Source organism: Hemiscyllium ocellatum, chromosome 2, assembly GCF_020745735.1.
Source record: "Hemiscyllium ocellatum isolate sHemOce1 chromosome 2, sHemOce1.pat.X.cur, whole genome shotgun sequence".
In the NCBI taxonomy this organism is placed as follows: Eukaryota; Metazoa; Chordata; class Chondrichthyes; order Orectolobiformes; family Hemiscylliidae; genus Hemiscyllium; species Hemiscyllium ocellatum.
In genome coordinates, this window is record NC_083402.1 from 65,326,910 (window position 1) to 65,348,026 (window position 21,117).

At 40.3% G+C, this 21,117-nt stretch overlaps 1 protein-coding gene across 2 annotated transcripts in view; it reads left to right on the forward strand.

Annotated features, from left to right (window-relative positions):
• The window catches only part of man2a1 (mannosidase, alpha, class 2A, member 1), a 219,479-nt gene that overhangs the window by 144,039 nt on the left and 54,323 nt on the right, over positions 1-21,117 (forward strand). For both annotated transcript variants that reach the window (XM_060837296.1, XM_060837306.1), the window contains 3 exons: positions 7,832-8,062; positions 12,223-12,345; positions 14,874-14,988. In XM_060837296.1, the coding sequence (XP_060693279.1) occupies positions 7,832-8,062; positions 12,223-12,345; positions 14,874-14,988 (469 nt within the window). The remainder of the gene's footprint in view (positions 1-7,831; positions 8,063-12,222; positions 12,346-14,873; positions 14,989-21,117) is intronic.

The following is a 21,117-nucleotide window of genomic DNA, read 5'->3' on the forward strand; positions in this document are numbered from 1 at the left end:
GAATCTTACAGGGGTTTGAACAACATGGGCAATGGTGAGAAACTTGGCAGAAGCACTCAAGACATCCAGCAAGGCCAGTCTCAACTTTAGAAACAATTCGCTATGCCTTTTAAGCAAGTTCCAGGGGTTGAGCAAAGGCTCATGCTAGGGAGCAGCAAGTTGCCTATGAAGGGCAATATCTGCATGTTATTAACTTTACTCACTGCACATCTCGCTTCACTAATATGCAGCTTCCCACCCTAGCATCTTCTGTGAGCAAACTAAGTGCCAAAATTTGCAATGTGCAAGTCAGAGCAAGTACCTGCTGAGTTCAGCATGCAGCTAGCTACAAAGAGCCTCCATGTTGCTTAACATGCAACGGCCGCTCAGGGCACAGTGCATCGACACCCAGTGCATACACCTCTCATCCATGGATATCAGCATCTGATATTTGCCAACCCCTCATAGCACCTCTCCAAACCACTGACAATATGTTTAGGAATCACGGATCTGCATTAAAAGGCTGCTGCAAAGACACTTTGTACACATAAACAAGTACTGAGCTCACAAATTAAACAAGACTGTTCCATGCTGCTTTAGCTGTCATACATCTAACACCTACCTGCATACACTTAACATCCCTGTCTTGCCTTGCCAATTCATCCCAAATAGCATAGTTGTACAACCAGGCAGCTTGCCCTGCTAGTTAGCAGTCCTCAGTCAAGGGGGTGTGCATTTTGTATGGCAGTGAGCTACATCAGTTTCACCCTGCACCATGTACCAATGCCTTACACTAATTTGTGGAGAAAATCACCAGTCTCTGAGTCAGAATCGGGATTCAACGACGGAGTTTATTGTACAAAGAAACCAGAGCTCTGGGGAGAGAGAGAGAGACGTTTGTTAGCACAACGTCAGCTGCGAACCTTCTCTCACTCTCGGAGAACATGTCATGATATTTTATACATTTTGTGGTACAATAGCTCAAGTATCGTTTGTACAGCATGGTTTGTTTACAGAAAACATCACAAAATCATTGTCAGTTTCAGTGGTTGTGATTGGCCTTCTTGAGAAGGCAGATCGTTTTCCATTACTGCAGATCTGAAGTATTAATACTTGTATCCAAGCAGTCTCCGGTAGTTAACATTTCTATCTAAGAGGGTGGCTGGACTCAGACACTTTGGCGAGTAGTAGATGTTACTGATGTGTATTTTCTCCCCCACTCACCTTAAAATAATCATCTGTGTCTATTGTGCTGATATCCTGTTAGCCTCAGGCAGTATCTGTGTATGCTTTGCTGTATGTTCCACGTAATGGCTCAGTGGCCATCTTGTGTCCTCAGTGACCAGGTTATGACTCAGCGGCCATCTTGTGCTTCTGCGCCCTGTGTCAGTATGCCCCGTGTCAACTCTCACTTCAACTAGAACCTAGATACCAAGCATGTGCAACAAGAAAACTGCCCATGTCTCCTACTCTTAGTGGAGTAGTCCTCACTGAAGTCCATAGAGGCATCCATCAGTTAGGGTGCTCCAGCACAATAATCAAGGACATTCTCTGATACCAATCCTGGTGATTGACAACAGTCAGGCATCTCTGTTAGGGATCTGGCTCTAGCTTCTACAGTCCAATGAATGGGGCACGGTCAAGCCTGTGGTCATTCTGGGGGTTAGGACTTACATAGCCAGACATATGTGTACAAGCTTCAATAAGGGCACTTCTCATCCCAGGCTGTCTAATTAAGTCACTCAAGGTGATAGGCTAAGATCAGTCCATTGGGTCTGTTCAGAGAAACAAAGGGCAATAAGGGTAGGGAGGAAAAGGTGGGCTGCTGCTAAAACAAACAGACTCAGGAATCTAATTTAGGCTGGAGTAAACAAATGATTATGGATCAGAGCAGGACTTGTGTTTATCAGAGGTCAGCAGCTCCCTAGCTTCAAAGCTGGCAAGCTATAAGCACACTTGGCAATAATCATCTCATATGCTAGGGACTGGGAGTGTTAATTAGTGTAGGCTCATGTAGATGAGTTAGATGGAGACCTGGGCAGGTGCGAAGCCTAAGATGTTTTTGGAAAGGGCTATTAGGATGGTGATTTGGATGTTTGGGGCCTCACAGAAATCGAAGCTGGAAACCACTACCTGAAAAGCATTTTGAGTCACCTTTCGTTGAACAGAAAATTTACAGTACACAGTGGTGAAAAAAATAGCAGCAACCACACCCAGAGCGGGTGGCATAAATATCTTGGACTGTGCTGAAGGGGGCACCAAGATCAACCAATGTGAAGCCCTTTGGAGGGCAACAAAATGTGACATTGCACCATGCATATAGGACACAGATTTGCAGCCTCCTACTACCTGACCATCTTAATCACAGTACTGTACATTTCCATGCGACCTTCACATTAACACATTTGAACACAGAGGCTAAGGACAGAATAGGGATGTTGGACAACGTGGGGCAATGGTTCCAGCAGATCTCATTGCCCTATATGTGACTTTTTCATCTTGCTTCTACCTGTTGAGTTAGACTGTCAACAAAGACATTAATCCATGGTATATCCTGTATGGGTATAAAGTTTGACATCACGCAGCCACAGTTACAATCAGGGCTACACATATCCTCAAGCAAATTGGTGTAGTGCAAAGTCAATCACATTTTCTCTGTGTGATAGTACATGTACAGTCCATTGTCACTAAAAGTTTGACTAAGGTGCCCTCAAAATTGTTTTTTTAATTTATTTCCCTTTCATTATATCTTGGTATTGTCCCAGACTCCACGGTGGAGGTGGAGAGATCCTGCTTGGCAGCAGAGTCCATTGGTTCTGGGCGATCCCGAGGGCATTTGCATCCAGGTGGCCCCGATATGCTGCAGGGTGCAAGTGAAAACTTCCAAGGGCTGACACAGGACATGCATAGTAAACGTGGAGTGTCTGTCCATCACCCAAGTGTCCAGAGAGGAATTTTTTAATGGGTCTGTGTGTGGTTCCTCCTTTAACTATGTGCCTCTTCTCAACACCCTATCCCCTTGAGAGGAAGGGCATCTTGAAATGTGCATCAGATTCCCTGTTCTCATGTCTTCATTCCTGAGGACCAATGGCGAAGGCTATGAAGTATAGGTTTGCCAACATGTCCACAGAAGCAGCCAGAAGATTGCACATACCAGGTAGCTGCATCCCCAATCCTGCAGCCTCTGAACAAAAAAAAATCGTTGCCTCCCACATTCCTGTCTGCCATTCCCATGCCTCCCTGTGTATTGGGATGACTTCCCTGATTGCCAACATCACAGGGTCCTCTCTTGCCTGGGCTGAGTAGATGCCTAGTCTCTGGCAGTCAATGGAATGCCAGCAGCTTAGGAAGGCTCTTCCTCAGCCAACTACAGAAATGTCATAATGATCTGCAAGAGAAAGAAGGCATTGAGGCCAGAGGTTTGAACTGATATGGAATGATTGACACTGACTAGGGTTAATGAGAGTTTCAGTGGAATGAAGAGTGGTGCTTTAATGGGATGCCAATGGCCTTACCACTAGATTATTAATCCACAGAGCCAGGTAATATTCCAGGGACCGAGGTTGAAATTTTGCTATGGCAGATGGTGGTATTTGAATTCAATAAAATTAAGAGTCCAATGTTGACCATGAAACTGTTGCTGATTGTCAGAACAACTTATTTGGTTCACTGATGTCTTTCGTGCAAGGAAATCTGCCTTCATGTGACTCCAAATGCACAGCAATGTGGTTGCCTGTCAACTGCCTGCTGGGCAATAAATACTGGCCTGGCCGTAGTCGCCACATCCTGTGAATGAATTTTAAAAAAACTTAACTCGGGGGCTAGACCCCCTCAAAACCTTTTAAGAAGGTAACCCAGAACCTAACATATTTTTTTGTAAAGGCATACGGAGAGTGGATATTCAAGAAGTGATGCAGCTTGTCAAACCACTCAGCCTTAAACAAAACGGAATTTATTTAGACAGTACAATGAAACACGAACAAAAACAAACCGAATTTAGAATAAGTAACTTGATAACTCAACTGACTCACAACTTAATGAAGCTGTTCCAATCCCTGCAACATCCCATAAACACACCCCTTGGTAAAAGGTAAATTCAAACACTGGATCTTATAGGCAGGAGGGATGTCAGAGAGAAAGTCCAGGCAAGACCTCTGAAGCTTGGAACCTCTTTTCACTGACGCTGCTTCTCTAGGTCCCTAGCAGTTTTCTGACTGCTTGCTGAAATAAGCCAAACTAGAAGAAAACCTGTATTGGTAGAACTGGTCACTCCCTGCCATTGTTCAAAGTAATCACTTCTGAACAAATCAACTCCTCAACTTTTATGACCCCCTATTGAAAAAATTCAAGGAGAACATAACCTTGTTAAAGGGGCAGCATTGACACAGGTGGTAAGACATGGATGTCTCAGCATTCTTGCAGGAGCAGTCTCAGTTTTCTCCTTTAAGGCATAGGATTCTCTCCTCATGGTAGATGATGAACCTAATGTTAGGCACCCATCTGGGCTCTTTCTGCTGTATTTGGACTGTCTTCTCTGAGAAGGAGAAAGGGTGGGACTAAGTGAGGTAAAAGTGGGTGGCACAGCATTAGTGTAGATGGTTTGGTGAGGTGTTGTGGGCAAATTAGGAGGCAGTGCACAAGATATGCATGGTTAGTGGTGTGGTTGCTGGAATGAAAGCAAATTCCCCTCCAAGCCGCATACTGTCTTGATCTGGAAATGTATTGTTGTTTCTTTTGTGTTAAAGAAACACTGCTGAAGAAATTCCTGGATCAAAATCTGGAACTCCCTCCCTGATGATATTGTGGGTCTACCTATAGCCACATGGATTACAGCAGTTCAAGAAGCCAGCTGACTGCCACATTCTCTAAGGCAACTAGGTTTGGTCAACAAATGCTGCCCATATCCCATGAGTGAATTTGAAAAAATGGACAATGTTGCTTGTAATAGTGAGAGTGGTCAAGCATGAACCTTTGTGGGAATTGGGGCAGGGTGAATGTGAAGTATCATAAAGAAGAAGAAGCACTTATCCTTGCTACAGCCAGCTGCCATGCACTGATCCAGGTGTTGATGTTAGACCACTCTGGCACAATTTGGAGTTATGGTCTCTCCTGCCAATCGTCTGGGATGATGACGCGGCTCCTCTGAACGATGTCTTTACCAGGACCTCCGGATCCTGTCAGAGAATTATGGCACCATCTTCACCTCCTTCAACATGATCTGATTGACTGTCACCGAATAGCGCAGCTTCACAATTTAGTGTTCTTATGGGTGCATAGTGGTCTTTTATATATAGAATAAGTGCCAGAGCTGCTAGGTTTTGGAGGATATCTAGTGAGTGATGAGTTCTTTCAGGAATGGTGACAGGTACAATGTGGTTAGAATCAGCTGAGAGGTGTGCCATAGAGACAGGGCAGGTAGTGAATGAAGGAAGCTATGACAAGCGATCTTGCTTGGCCTAATTCAGCCCAATTTTTCTCATTTTTGATTCATTCTTGACTTTTGCATCTAACGGAATTTATTTTTTTTAAATTGTGGCTGTTCTTTCTTCGTTGTTTGCATTTAATTTTGTAGAATCCCTACAGTGTCGAAGCAGGCCATTCAGCCCATCAATTCTGCACTGATCCTCTTAAGAGATGCCACCCACATTCACCCCATCCCTGTAACCCTGCATTTCCCATGACTAATCTACCTAAGCCTGCATATTCCTTGACACCATGGGCAGTTTAGCAAGGCCAATCCATCTAATCCACATGTCTTCGGACTGTGGCAGGAAACTGGAGCACCCAGAGGTAACCACACAGATATGGGAAGAACAGAATTGGACCCAGGTCTCTGGCACTGTGAGGCAACAGTGCCAACCACTGAGCGACCATGCCATATTACATTGATTTGTACCTTGTTCCAGTTGCAATTTAAATTGATGCATTAGATGCAAAGTTGTTACTATGGTTGCAAGTTATTCTATAATTTTGTATTAGTTGAGGCTGGAGGAGTGCACCATCTTTTTTTAGTTTAGTCTCATTCCAGTTCCGCAACTCCATTATTCCAGCATAAAATTCAAGTATCTTTTCTAGTTACTAAGATGACCAGTTAAATACTTTATCAAAAAAAATTTCAAACCTACATGATCTATTGATCAAATTTCTTAATAAATGAAACGGTTGGTTTATTATCAAAATGATGCTTATTCATTAATAATGCAATAATTGGTCAACATGTACAATAAGTAAAATAAAAGTATAAATGTTTATTCCTTAAACTCACATGGAAGCATGCAGGTTTCTCTTCAGGAAGAAAGCAAGCAAGTTCTCTGAAGAGATTGACTTTCTGAAATAAAAGTTTGACCAATAGGTCATTCTTGAAGGTAAAAACATAAAGTACACACTGCTTTGGAGTCTGTTGCTCTGATGTTCTGGTCAAGACACTCAACACGCACAATGGTGTCTGACAAAAGCATGATCAGAAAATACAATCTTGAAATGTTACTTCAATCATTTTTTAAAAGAATGACTATGTCTGTACCTGGTTAATATTCAAAACAATAGCTTGTATTTTGTACATATTTTATAATGTCGATCTGATTAAAATATTTGATAATACGAAGACAGAACAATAAAGTTGGGGTGGCACAGTTGCTCAGCGAATAGCACTACTATCTCAGCGCCAGGAACCTGGGTTCAATCCCAGCCATTGGGATAAGTCTGTGTGGAGTTTGCACATTCTCCCCATGTTTGTGTGTTTCCTCCGAGTGCTGTAGTTTTCCTCTGAGAGTCCAAAGATGTGCAGGTTAGGTCAATTGGCCAGGCTAAATTGCCCATAGTGTCCAGGGATGCGCAGGCTAGGTAAGTTCCCCATGGGAAATGCAGGGTTACAGGAACAGGGTGGGGGCTGGATCTGGGTGGGCCATTGTTAAGAGGGTTGGTGTGGTCTCGTTGGGCGAATCACCTGCTTCCACACTAGGGATTCAATGAAATTCTGTGTCTCAACTTAACCTCATCCATAGGGTTATCTTTGCAGTACTGAGAAGGGTCACATAGGCACTTTGTTCTTCGCAATCTTCCCTCAACCTCAGATTCCGTCATATCAGGCTTTCTTTGAAGTAAATGTGTTTTGCTGAGCAAGGTAAAAAAGAGACTTCTTCAAACAAGTCATTGTTTCTATCAGTCCAAGCAGAGGTCTACAGAAAAGCAGACAGTTATCACCAGTTACGTTATTTCCAGAAAGCCTGTGTTTTTTAAAAAATGCAATATCCAAAGTGAACATTCAAAAATCTCTTTAAACTAGACAGCTTTATGTATTTTCACAAAACTTGCAACGAATCCTTTTTTTAACTCTTTCAAAATTTTAATCCTCCAAAAAATGCTAAATATAAAGCATCTTTGTAACAATGTACTTGCAGAGAGAGTTTTATTCACTGGTATGGGATCCTCATAAATCATTTTGTCTCAATGTAAGGCTGTACCTTTCAATACTGTCGCACAATTTTGGAGACCAGTTCTGTTATAAAACATCAACGCTGCAACTTCATGCTGTCCTGAGAGATAATCAAAAACTACCCAATCCATTTCAAAGTCTACGCCTCAATGGTTTAGTGTAATCTCCTGGGATCCTAGAATTCTGGATCAATTACTTTTATGAATAAAATTCTTAGTTTTGATTTGATCAGTGGTGTAGTTCTGTTCTCTCAGCTGGAATTGTAAATTTCAGAGATTGATCTAAGAAGCTCAACCTGGTAGAATGACTAAATTTGAAGTACACTGAATCCTATGATTATTATGTCTGTCTGTGCAATGGCTCAAAATTTAAGCTTTACATTTGATATATTTCTACTTTTTTTTATTCTTCCAACAGATTTCCTTTGTGGCACATGTATCAGCGCTGGGTTTGGGGCTCTACCAGTTAGTGGAGGCTTCAGATATCAAACCTATGCTCACTGATTACACTGTATACCTAAATGGAAGGGAAGAAACAAGCATGGAGAGTCCTTTCAAAATTGACATGCTGAAAAGCTACACTGATGACATCACTATTGAAAATCTAAATTTGAAGGCTTGGTTTTCAGGAACTAAAGGTTTCTTAAAGGTATAAAATTGTAGAAATATGTTTCTTCGGTTTGTATAGAATACCACACTCATTCAGTAAACTTGTATTTATAAATAAATCGATCACTTCGTTGGCTGATGCTTCTTTTCTTGTTCATGTCAGATTCGTATTAGCAAACAAGCCAAACTAAAATAGGATTTAAATTTTGACATAATTGATTCACATTTTTTCTTTGCAAAAGTTATTTTTATTCTTGCATTCAGTCACTGGTGCAGTCTTCAGTATTGGCCAACCATTGCTGTGTTCACTAGCCACTAGCACAGATGCAAGCCCTGTTTTTAAAAATGCTTGAAGTATTGTTGGTTGTTCGTAATGATTCGCATGTCTTTTTCAGCTACCTCACTATTCTGCAGGATCTGTTTCTCGAAGTGCAAACAGAAACTTGATTCTGCCACCACCATCTCTTAATTTTGAGGGCATGAAAGCAAAGTTGGCTAAAGTGAATTGACAAACTAGGTTTAAAGAGATGCTGTGCAGATATTTAAGGTAATATTTCAGAAATAGATGAAAAGAGCAGGGATGTTATGTTAGAGCTATACAAAACTTTGGTGAGGCCACAGCTGGAGTACTGTGTTTAGTTCTAGTCACTACACTATAAGAAGAATGTGATGGCACGAGGGGGTGCAAAGGAATTTCACCAGGATGTTACCTTGGATGGAACTTTTTAGCTCTGAGGAGAGGCTGAATAAGCTCAGGTTTTTTCTTTTGAACATAGAGGGCTGAGGTGTGATTCTGATTTTGGTGTATAAGGTTATGTAGGGTGAATAAGCAGCCGCTCCCCTTAGTTGAAGAGTCAGTAACAAGAGGGCATGAATTTAAGATGAATGGCAAAAGGTTAGAAGGAATTTGAGGGAAATATTGGTGGTAGGAGTCTGAAAGTCACTGCCTGGTAGTGTAGTTGAGGTTCCCAACCTTTTAAAATGTACTTGGATGAACACTTGAAATGTCACAATATTCAAGGCTGTGGGCCAAGTTCTGGAAAGTGAGACTAGTGTAGATTTAGAATAGTTTAGTCAATGTAGACTAAAGGCTGAAGGGCCTCTTCTGTACTACATGAATCTATAGATGCAAAGAAGTTATAGCAAGGCACTTAAATACATTCAAGGTAATTGAGAAGACCTACCATGGATTTGTAAAAATGAAAATCATATTAAATCATGCAAATGGAATATTTTGAGGCAGTAATGTTGGAATAATGGAGAATCGGTGGATGTACTGTGCTTAGATTTCCAGAATTCATTTCATAATTTGCTGCATCAAAGGTTATCATAGGAAATAAAGGCTCATTCTGTATGGAGTGGCATATTGACATGGATAGAAGATTGGCGGACTAACAGGAAGCACAAATGTGTCTTTTTCTAGTTGGCAAGATGTAATCAGTCATGTGCCACAGGAAACATTATTGCAAATCTCAATTGTTTACAATTGATATAAATACATGGACAAAGTGGCTGAAGCATCGTTGCAAAATTAGCTGATTACACTAAGATTGGTGGGAAAAATAAGTTGTGAAGAAGACACAAGGAGGCTGGAAAAAGATATGTGCAAAAATGTGGGAAAAGTTGAAATTGTTGACTGAACCCAAACCATGGCAATCTAATATAAATTTGATTCCTCAGAGACATTCAAAAATAGATACACTCTTGGAATTAGTTAAAACACAGTAGGAAGTCATTAGAGCCATTGAGTCTGTGCCAGCTTTTCATTGGGCAACCCAGGTGGACCTATTCTTCACTCTGTCCCTACAGCCCCAAAGTTTATTCTCTTCAGATTCCCATGCAATTTATGTTTGAATTAATTGCTGTTGGTAGCAAGTTCCAGGCCATTACTACCCAGTGTAAAGTTGTCCTTCTTCACATCCTCGGAATTACCAAATTATTATGGTGCAGAAAGAGGCCATTCGGCTCTATAACTATCTGCCAATCTTCTGCTTTTTTCCCAATATCCAGGTACACTATTTCTATTCAGTTAATCATCCAGTGCTGTGCTGAGTACCTCAACTGAACCTGCCTTCGCCACATTTCCATTCAGGGCATTCCATGCCCCAACTATTTTATGAAAAAGAAATTCTTACACTCTCTTGCTTTGTTGACACATCACTTTTAAACTGTTCCTTTATGAGTGGGAACAGCTTCTCCCTATCTACTCTGTCCTACTGACCTTTGGTTTTAAAGATGTCTTTCAGATCTCCTCTCAGTCTTCTTCCTCAATGAGAACAGCCCCAATTTCTTTAATTTATCCTCATTGCTGAAGTTTCTCATTCTCTGAACCATTCTTGTAAATCTCTTGTGTACTGTCTCTAATGTGTTCACATCTTTCCTATAGGTGGTGTCTGAACTGTACGTGGTACTTCAGTTGAGATCTAACAAATGTCTTACACCATCACCACCTCGCTTTTGTACTCTGTGTCTGGTACACTTGCTTTTTTTGGTCATTGTATTGATTATAGCATTTGAGATCTCATGTTGCAGTTGTGCAGGGCATTGGTTAAGACACTTCTGGAATACTGCTTTCAATTCTAGTGTCTCTGCTACAGGAAAGATGATGTTAAACTTGAAAGGGTGAAAAAAATTATTTAAAACAATATTGCTGTGGTTGATGGTTTTCATCTACAGAGAGAGACTGAATAGGCTGGGGCTATTTTCCCGGAAGCATCGGAGGTTGAGGGGTAACATTATAGAGGTTTTTAATTCATGAAGGGCATGGATAGGATGAATAGCCAACGTCTTTTTTCTCACGGTATATGTCAAAAAAGCAGTGGTCCTGGCAATGACTCTTGGTGCACATCACTGTCTACCATCCTCTGGTCTGAAAAAATTACTGTTTCCCATAAATTTCGGTTTTCCGTTCTTAAACCAATTTTCTTTTCGAATTTAACAGTAACCCTCCTATTCCAGGAGACTCAAATTTGTTAACTAGCCTTTTACACGATACTTTTTCGAATATGTACATAAATGAAAGACATAGCAAGCTAGTTCTTGATACACACAAGGTCCAGTCCATTGAGTGACAAGTAGGTATTGTGGATATCAGTTAACAAATAGAAAGTATACAAAAAAGATATTCTTGGTGCAGTAATATGATTCTGATAAATCTGGAAATTTATAAGATCACTTGCAGGACTTTTTTTTTGTCAATTCATCCAAAATTAGTTAGATTAGATTACTTACAGTGTGGAAACAGGCCCTTCAGTCCAACAAGTCCACACTGACCCTCCGAAGAGTAACCCACACAGACCCATTCCCCTACATTTACCTCTTTCACCAAACACTACAGGCAATTTAGCATGGCCAATTCACATAACCTGTACATTTTTGGACTGTGGGAGGAAACCAGAGCATCCAGAGGAAACCCACGCAGACAGTTTTTTTTAGATTAGATTACTTACAGTGTGGAAACAGGCCCTTCGGCCCAACAAGTCCACACCGACCCGCCGAAGCGCAACCCACCCATACCCCTACATTTACCCCTAACCTAACACTACGGGCAATTTAACATGGCCAATTCACCTGACCCACACATCTTTGGACTGTGGGAGGAAACCGGAGCACCCGGAGGAAACCCACGCAGACACGGGGAGAATGTGCAAACTCCACACAATCAGTCGCCTGAGTTGGGAAATGAACCCGGGTCTCTGGCTCTGTGAGGGAGCAGTGCTGACTACTGTGCCACCGTGCCGCCCAGATATTTATGCTTTTGAGAATAATAGGGGCCAAATGGCCAACTTCTGCTCCTACAACTTAGGATTTGTTTTGGACCATGAATTGTAATGGAACAACCCCCAATTTCTGCTCTTATACAGAAGTAAGACCATCTAAACCTGTGGTATAATGATGCTTCATTCTAGGAGTCATGTGTTCAATTCTGAATATTCCTTGTACATCAGCAAATCATGCATACTGAGTGTTGTTTCTTTTGAAGGAGAAAATTTTACAAATAGCTATTTCACATGTACTGATTATTGGTGTGTAACATTTTATAGGGGATCTCATGGTCCACTTGTGTATTTGTTACAACTGTACCTATTTTGATGAAGATACAAGTCAAAACGTTAGTTAAATGGAGATAAGTAATATGAAATTATATTTTAAGATGACTTAAGTTGATCAAATATTCAAATTCCCTTCCTTTCGTATTAGAAAATAAACATCAAGGAGAATCAGAGTGAACATCAGATAAATATTCAGTTTTGGTGGTATGGAACCACAAGTAACCGGGATAAGAGTGGTGCCTATCTCTTCTTACCTGATGGAGAAGCTAAGGTAAAACATTTTTTCTTTAATTAAATAAAGGCAAAAGTACTTAGAAATGCTCAGCATCCATTCGGCATTTCTTGAAAGAAAAATGGAATTGTTTAATGGCTTTAGCTATGATCCATTGAAAAATATAGAGGTATGCTGTTATTAAGTAAATACAAACCCAAATAACAAACAGAAAGGAACTCTCAGTGGTACAGTGGTTGGCAGGACTGATTAAATGACAAAGGATATGATGATGTAAGGCATAAAAACCTAAAGAACTGTGGATACTGTAAGTCAGAAACAAAAGCAGAAATTGCTGGAACAGCTCAGCCGGTCTGGCAGCAAATGTGGAGAGAAATCAGATTTAATGTTTTGGATCAAGTGACCCTTCCTTAGCAATTTCTGATGTGAGGCAAATGGGAAGAAAAGATAGGCCAAGCAGGGTTTAGATGATTAAATTGTCTTTCTGAGAAATGATTAAAATCTAGAAATTAGTGTCCCTAATTTTAATTCCAGAAGATGTCTGGTAGAAAGGTGAAGTGTTGTATCAATTTAAATTTTTGGTCTTACCTTCCACCACCTTCCACTGCCTTCTCATTGGCTATTTATCTGTGACAGCCTGAAATGTTGGGTGCAGAGTTATCCCGACTTGACTGGCCAAGCAGCTTTGGGAACCTACCAACCATGCTGATAGATTTGTGAATATGAAGATGACTAATTATTAGTCTGTCTTGTAAGCTTTCCAGAGTCTGTCTATCTCCTAGCAAGTACACAATTGGGTGAGGAGTGGGAGAAAAGGGTCAGTTGGTCTCAACATCAGGATTCCAAACCCCACGTGAAAATCCTGCTTCTTTACTGTCATTCTCTTAAGATGCTGCTTGTCTTGCCTATTTTACAGAACTTGTTGTTTTTATTTATTATATGTTATCTTTCAATAAGAAATAGATGTTTGTATGGCTTGTGTAATTTCAGCTGTTAAGATCTTTGGAAACATTTCTTATTGTAACTTAATTCAAGATGCTATTTTTAAAAACCTTCAGTATACAATTAAAGTGATTACAGAATCATGAAATGGTTACAGTACAGAACACGGCCAATAGCCTGTTGTGTTCATGGGAGCTTTCTACAAGAGCAGCTCTGCAAGCCCAATTCTTGCTGCTATGTAAAGACGTTTTCAACATAATTCTGTTGGTTCTCCGTTCCTAATAATATTACCTGTAACAAAAAAAATTGCAGTGGATTTAGAAGGGAATTCATGAGCATCTCTTCAAGGGTGTCTAAAGAGTAAGCAATATATGATGCTGAAAGGGAATGCTGAAGATATTGAGTGGAGATAAACTTGAAGAGAAACATTGGAAACTATTGGGAAAGAGCACAGGGAGTGGGCCTAATTAAAGTAGAAAGATTGTTTTCTCCTTCAAACCTATAAATAGTTTTAAAGTCTTAAAGTAACCAAAGTCAGAACTAAAAGAATTAAATAGATCTATTTCTTCTTAACAGCTCCATAATTGCCTTGTTATATAAGTTACAATCTGTGTCTACTTCCAGATTTAGTTTTGTCTTTTTTGTAAACTGATGTTTTGAATAATTAACATTCCCTTTCTCTGCCATAAGTGCACAGTGGCACTAGTGTGTATCATCTACAAGATGCATTGCAGTAACTCACCAAGACCCCTTCAACAGCACTTTCCACATATGTGACCTCAGCCATCTGCAATTGTTTCTAAGCTAAACACCATCCTGACTTGGAACAACGTCGCTGTTCATTAATTGGCACAGGAAATTTACCATATTTCATCAATTATTTAATTTGTAGAATAAACTGGTCATATGGTAAAAGACATAACAGAGACAATAGGACTGAAATGCCACAGATGGTTTACAGGTCTCTCTCTGGAATAATGGCTGAAGTCTAAAGGAATCCTACCAATAAATTTTCAGGTATCTGTGTTTCAACCAGAGAAAGGGAAATTTAAAATAGGTATCTGTCAATTCTTCAAAGATTAATAAATGCATTATGTTAACTTTGGTTTTGGTAACTAAAGCTCCAAAATAGTTTCAGAACATGTTTTATGGATGAATGGACTTGATCATCCAAATCCAAAAGCCCAAATTCCCAATTCATTTTTTTTGGTGTCAAAATGATACAGGTTTTTATATTATAAATCTTCAAAGCAAAAGTTGTACAAATTTTTGTTATGTAGGCTTAATCATAAGTGTACTAACTGGAAACACTCATCTCACCAAAGTGACAGCTTTGGTTCTCAGCACTTGTCATATATTCTTTCTTGGAAAGAGGAAATTGTTTTATGCAAAAATATCTTTGACAGATATTTAACCATGCAGATCTTCCCTGTCTTTGAATAGCTTTTCCAATATATTTGTTCTCTTCTTATCTGAAGTCTTCTATTAAGCTCAAGAATGGGAGAGGTGTGTTAATATGGCAATAGTAAATCTTTGAAAAACACATTGAACTTTCAGTGTGCATTAGAATGCTACATAGTAATTTAGAGTTCACTAATCTGAATTATTTGAACCACCTTTTCTAGCCATATGTTCCTTCAGAACCTCCTATCTTGAGAATAGCTCGTGGCCGACTTTTTTCAGAGGTACAATGTATCTACCAACACTTCACGCACTCAGTCCGACTCAATAATGTGCATGGTAAGAACAACTGCAGTTCTGATGACTTTTTGCCTCGTATTATAAATTTTTCGTTCTTTGACTCTAAAACTGTTATTAATAATTGCCTCATAATACAATATTTCAACATTGTTGCAAAAAATGTCAAAAATTTTGTCAAAGTTTTTTTTCTTTAGTCTCTGATCTGTTGTTGTAGCCACTGTGCTTATGTGGTGAGTCCAGTGAGTTTTTGGTTAATGGTTACTCCCAAGATGTTGATAGCAGGGGATTCAATGATGGTCACACCATTGAATGTCAAGGGATGGAGAGTACGTTGTCTCTTATTGGAGATGTTCCATGCCTGGCATTTATATGGCATGAATATTACATGCCATTTGTCAGCACAAGCTTGGATATTATCTAGAAATTGTTGCATTTGAACATGTAGTACTTAAGTATTAGAAGAGTCATGAATGGTGCTAAACAATATGCAAACATTGGCAAGCATTCACACTTCTTATGGAAGGAGGGAAGGTCATTGATGAAGCAGCTGAAGATGTTTCGGCTTAGGACACCACCTTGAGGAAACCTGCAGAGATATCCTGTAGCTCAGATGACTGACCTCCAACAACCATTATGTGCTAGGTATGACTCCAACCAGCAGAGACCTTGTCCCCTTGATACCCATTGATTTGTTTTACAAGGGCTCCTGATACCACACTCGGTCAAATGTGGCCTTGATGTCAAGGGCTCTCACTCTCCCCTCACCTCTGGAACTCAGCTCTTTTGTCCATATTTGACCTAGACAGTAATGGTCAAGAGCTGAGTGACCCTTGTGCAACCTGAACTGGGCATCACTAAACAGGTTTTTGCTAAGCAGGTGCTGCTTGATGGCACTGTTGATAACATCTCCTGTCACTTTACTGATGATTGAGAATAGACTGATGAGGTAATGGGTCAGTAGATGCTAATGCTGTAACTAGAAGAGCTTGGCTAGAGGAGTGGCAAGTTCTGGAGCACAAATCTTCAACCAGAAGTGCCAAGTGGATGATCCATTGCAGCCATCCATCGGAATATTTTCCGGGCACACAACCTTTGCAGCCTCCATTTCTTCATCTCTTGTGGAATGAATTGAATTGTCTGAAGACTGGTATCTGAGATGATGAGGACCACTGGAGGAGGCTGTAATAGATCATCCACTTGGCACTTCTGGCAAAAGATTTCTGCGAATACTTCCATCATTGAGGATGGGGATATTTGTGGAGCTTCCTCCTCCTATGAGTTGTTTAGTTGTCCATCACCACTCATGACTGGATGTGGCAGGATTGCAAAGCTTAGATTAGATCCATTGGTTGTGGGATTGCTTAACTCTATCACTTGCTGTTTATGCTGTTTGGCTTGCAAGTAGTACTAGTTGGTAACTTGAACGGGTTGACACCTCATTTTTACGTAGTTTTGGTGTTGCTGCTGGCATGCCCTTCTGCAATCTGTGTTGAACCAGGGTTGGTTCCCCTGGCTGACTGTAATGAATGATTGGGAGACATACTGGGCCCTGAGTTTACAAATTGTGCTGGAGTATAATTCTGCGGCTGTTGATGGCTCACAGAGCCTCATAGATTCTCATTCTTGAGTTGCTAGATCTACTCGAAGTCTATCACATTTAGCACGGTGATAACATAATGGAGGTGTGAAGGCAGGACTTTGTCTCCACAAAGACTGTGCGGTGGTCAGTCTTACCAGTATTGTCAGGGACAGAAACTCCTACAATAGCAGATTAGTCTGGATGATGTGAAGTATGTTTTTCCCACTTGTTGGTTCCTTCACCACCTGCCACAGACCCAATCTAGCAGATTTCTAGATTTGCACCCAACTAGCTTGATTAGTAGTGTTATTGTCATCAGAGGTGATCATTGAAATCTCTCACCCAAAGCACATTTTGCACTCTTGCTGCCCTCATGCTTCCTCCAATTGTTTTTTCAATATTGTGGAATACTGATTTATCAACGGAGGACAGTACCTGGTAGTGAGCAGCAGGTTTACATGCCCATGTTTAACCTGAAGCCATGAGGTCCACAGTCGGCATTGAGGACTCCCAGGGCAACTCCCTCGACTGTATACCACTGTGCTACCACCTCTGCTGGGTCTGTCCTGCCCCTGGGACAGGACATATTCAGAGAAAGTGATGGTGGTGCCTGAGACATTGCTGAATTAAGGTTTGATTCGGTGAATATGATTATGTCAGTTTGTTGCTTGACTAGTCTGTGAGACAGCTCTCCCACTTATGGCACTAACCCCAGGTGTTACAAAGAGCTGTTTCAGCCATTGACTCAGACATTAGAAAAGACAATGTCAGGTAATCCTTTCTTTGAGAAGCCAATGTCAGGTGATTTCAGCTGATCTTCTCTGATAAGAAAGATTTTGTTTAGGAATGATTGGTGAGCACAAACAATGTAATGGTCACTGTGAAGATTGTCCATATATAAGATGCTGAACATGATACAAAAATGTTTAATTGTCTTAGCTGCACCCTGGCAGTGATTCAATTCTGAAGACTTCTGAATCCAATGTCAGGTGATCTGTCAGGTTTCCTTTCTTTGAGGCTTCATAGTAATTGCTGCAACTGAATGGCTTGCTCAGCCATTTCACAGAGCATTTGAAAGTCAGTCACGTTGCTGTGGGTCTAGAGTCACATGTAGACAAGACCAGGTGAGGATGATACATTCCTTCCCTGAAGGACAGTTGGGTTTTCCTGACTATCGGCAATGCTTTCATAGTCATCAGTAGCTTCTTAATTCCAGATTTTTTATGATTCCAAATTCCGTGGTGTACTTAGTGGGATTTGAACCCGGATTCTGGATTAATAGTCGGGTAATGACACCACTGGGCCATCACCACCTCAATAATGATGTTGCTCTATCCACTTAGTAGGAGGACAGCTTAGGATCTCAAAGGAGAGCCATCCAAGTCCTCTTCATTGTCACTGTAACAATGTCTATCACATCAGTACAACTTATACTCAGCTGCTAACATATAATCAACAACATTTTTTTTAACACAAGAACCTCTTCTCATTAGACTAGTAAGTGTTTTTCTTTGACGCACAAGATCAACAGGGCTCTGTAGATCTAAAAAGAGAATAGTGGCAGCAAACCTGCTGATTGGTGAGCAATAGTGAGCCACAAACAATGTAATGGCCACTGTGAAGATTGCCCATATCGGATGGTGAACAGCGATACAAAAATGTTTAGGTGTCTTAGCTGCATCCTGGCAGTGATTCAATTCTGAAGATTTCTTCAGACACAGCTTTAAAAAGTTAATTCATACTGACAGCAGCAGGAAAAGCTGAACTCTTAAGAACTCTGCTGAAGAAAGTTTCCTGGCAAGATTCAATAAACTACAATGGTAAACTGACTTCCAGCCCATTAAGAGATGTGCTGAAGCAGAAAAGTTAAGAGCTTCCCTGAGGTAGTATTTCGTCATTTTAACACAGTTACAAATTGCGTGCCACCTAGAGTCAGGTTTCGGCCAGAGAGATATAGATATCTGAGGCTTTGTGAATCAATTTAAGATCTTGGTAAGGGAGAAAAACTTTAAAAGAAAGTTCAAGATTAGAAGCTGGAAATGCTAGAATTATTGAAAGGTGCTTACAACTCCCATCAAATGTCTTGGCAATGACCTTGGCAAGCAGGCATTATGATGTGTGCCTTCAGTAGAAGAAGTCAAAGGCTGCAGAAGCAATTTAAACCAACGTTTCAGGCCTATGGGCATCACAAAGCAAGAATTAATCTGATGAAGGGACATATTTGAAGACTAATGGACTATATTTAATGGAGGAAGTAAGTTAGGTGTCTTTATGAAAATGTGGGAGATCCATTACTGAAAACCATGCTCAGGCTGGGAGGCATTTATTCCAACTGCAGACATTGGAAGTCATTCAGGAGAAACAACGATTATTATTAGAGCTTCAGATTGCAGAAATCAGCTAGAAAGAAAAGTGATTAAAACAGACATTATGATTAGAGCCATAATACAGTGGGATTAACTGTAAAGCAGTTAAGAAAACAGGAATCATTTATTTAGGCTACAAATAATTTGATTCATCAGGAGAAACTGCAAAACATGTTTCATTATACCTGTGAAAGACATTTTGTATGCTAAAACACAGGAAAACTCACTATTAGTAACATTACTGTTACTACAAATTAAAAGCATCTAAGCAAGGAAAGTAAAAATCATAAAATAAAACAAAGAGCTGCAGATGATGGAAACAAAAACAGAAATTTCTGAAGAAACTCAGCAAGTCTGACAGCATCTGTGGAGAGAAAACAAGTTAATATTTTGTGTCCAATGACTCTTTATCAGAACTTGCCAGTGTTGTTGTTGAAATAAATAATCACATCAGAACATCAGAAACAATATTGTCAGAAAAATTCAATTTTAGAGATGGATCAAATAGAACATTGATTTGGATATTTTGGAAGTGATAATTCTTAAGATACAGAATAGCAAATCAAATACTAAAGCAGCAGATAAACAATTAAATACTCTTGTTTGCTATTGGCAACTGATGGACAGTATAATTTGTCAAGGTATGAAGGACAAAACAGATGCCTGTGAAGAACTACTGAAAATCTTTGTCAATTGTTCTAATATTAGAACAAATAAAATTCTTGAAAGAGAAAGATTTATCAAAAGAGTTCAGTATCCAGTGGAATCAATATTTGCATAGTTATAAATAGATGAATGATCTCTGCAGATTAATGGAGTAAATACAATGCTAGAGCAAACTATGAGGCCCTGATCATTCCTAAAAAGATCAATTTTATCAGAGGAGATCACAAGAAATTATTCAATTCATAAGTATAAAATCACAAAGAAATGAATAGGACTGATCAGATACCAAAGGTCCTTGCCAATGCCGTGGAACAAGGAATCTTCCACAGGAATGGGCAGTGTTCATACCCATAACATAGCAATGTACTAATTAGGATCAGAAGTAAGCTGTCCAGCACTTGACGTGTACTCCACCATTCAGTAACAGTTGATCTATTTGCATTCTGAATTCCACCCTCCTGTCTACCCCTGATAATATGTGGTTACCTTAAGTAGTAAGAAGCTGTCTACACCTCTGCTGCCATCTGAGGTAGAGTTCTAGTACAGGTAATTCTCCTATAACACCATAGTAACTTTCCAGCGAAATCTCACTTGATAGAAAATGGCTTAAAAGAAATAATGGGGTCCATAGGAAAAGTGGAATTAGAGGCAGACCAGCAAAAAATATCACTCACGATCGCTCAAAAATCACCCAAAAGTCTAACACAAAGTATAGCACGGTCTGAATGAAGGTTTAAGTCGTATTTATTAATGAAACAATTATTACTGCAAGGACAGAGGGTCATCATCATCACCAACTTCAGGTGCAGATGTGTTTACAGAAGTGGATGGCTGTGGTTGATTGTCTTCTGACTGTGGGGGGTTGCTTTCAAAAAGACATCCAGTTTTTGCTGTTTTGCCCTTTTTCTTCTGTCTGGAAGAAGCTGCTAATAGGGGACCAGATATCTTATTGAATGAATTGATATCCTACTGCATTCTACGTTGTAGTTGTTGTCCTCTAAAAGCTGCAACTACCTCTCAGTTTCCCTCTGAATAGAAGAGAAAAGCGAAGTGTAAAGCTCTCATGGTACTGTATCCTGGACTTCATCTTTTTCATCTCCAGCTTCCACTGTGACAAGCTGTTGTAGAGAGATTTTCAAAGTGGGACTCAAGCAGCTCTTCAATGTCCTCACTTTCAACTTCTTCTAAGCCAACCTGCTTTGCAAAGGCAACACAATGCTCTTTGAGTTGAAAAATGTGGTGCTGGAAAAACACAGCAGGCCAGGCAGCATCCGAGGAGCAGGAGAATCAACGTTTCGTGCATAAGTCCTTCTTCAGGTGTGCCAAGCGGGCTGAGATAAAAAGTAGGGGGGAGGGAATTTGGGGAAGAGGCGCTGGGAATACGATAGGTGGAAGGATGTGAGGGTGAAGGTGATAGGCCGGAGAGGGGGTGGGGGTGGAGAGGTCCGAAAGAAGATTGCAGGTCAAGAGGGCGGTGCTGAATCCGAGGGTTGGGACTGAGATAAGGTGGGGGGAGGGGAAATGAGGAAGCTGGAGAAATCTACATTCATCCCGTGT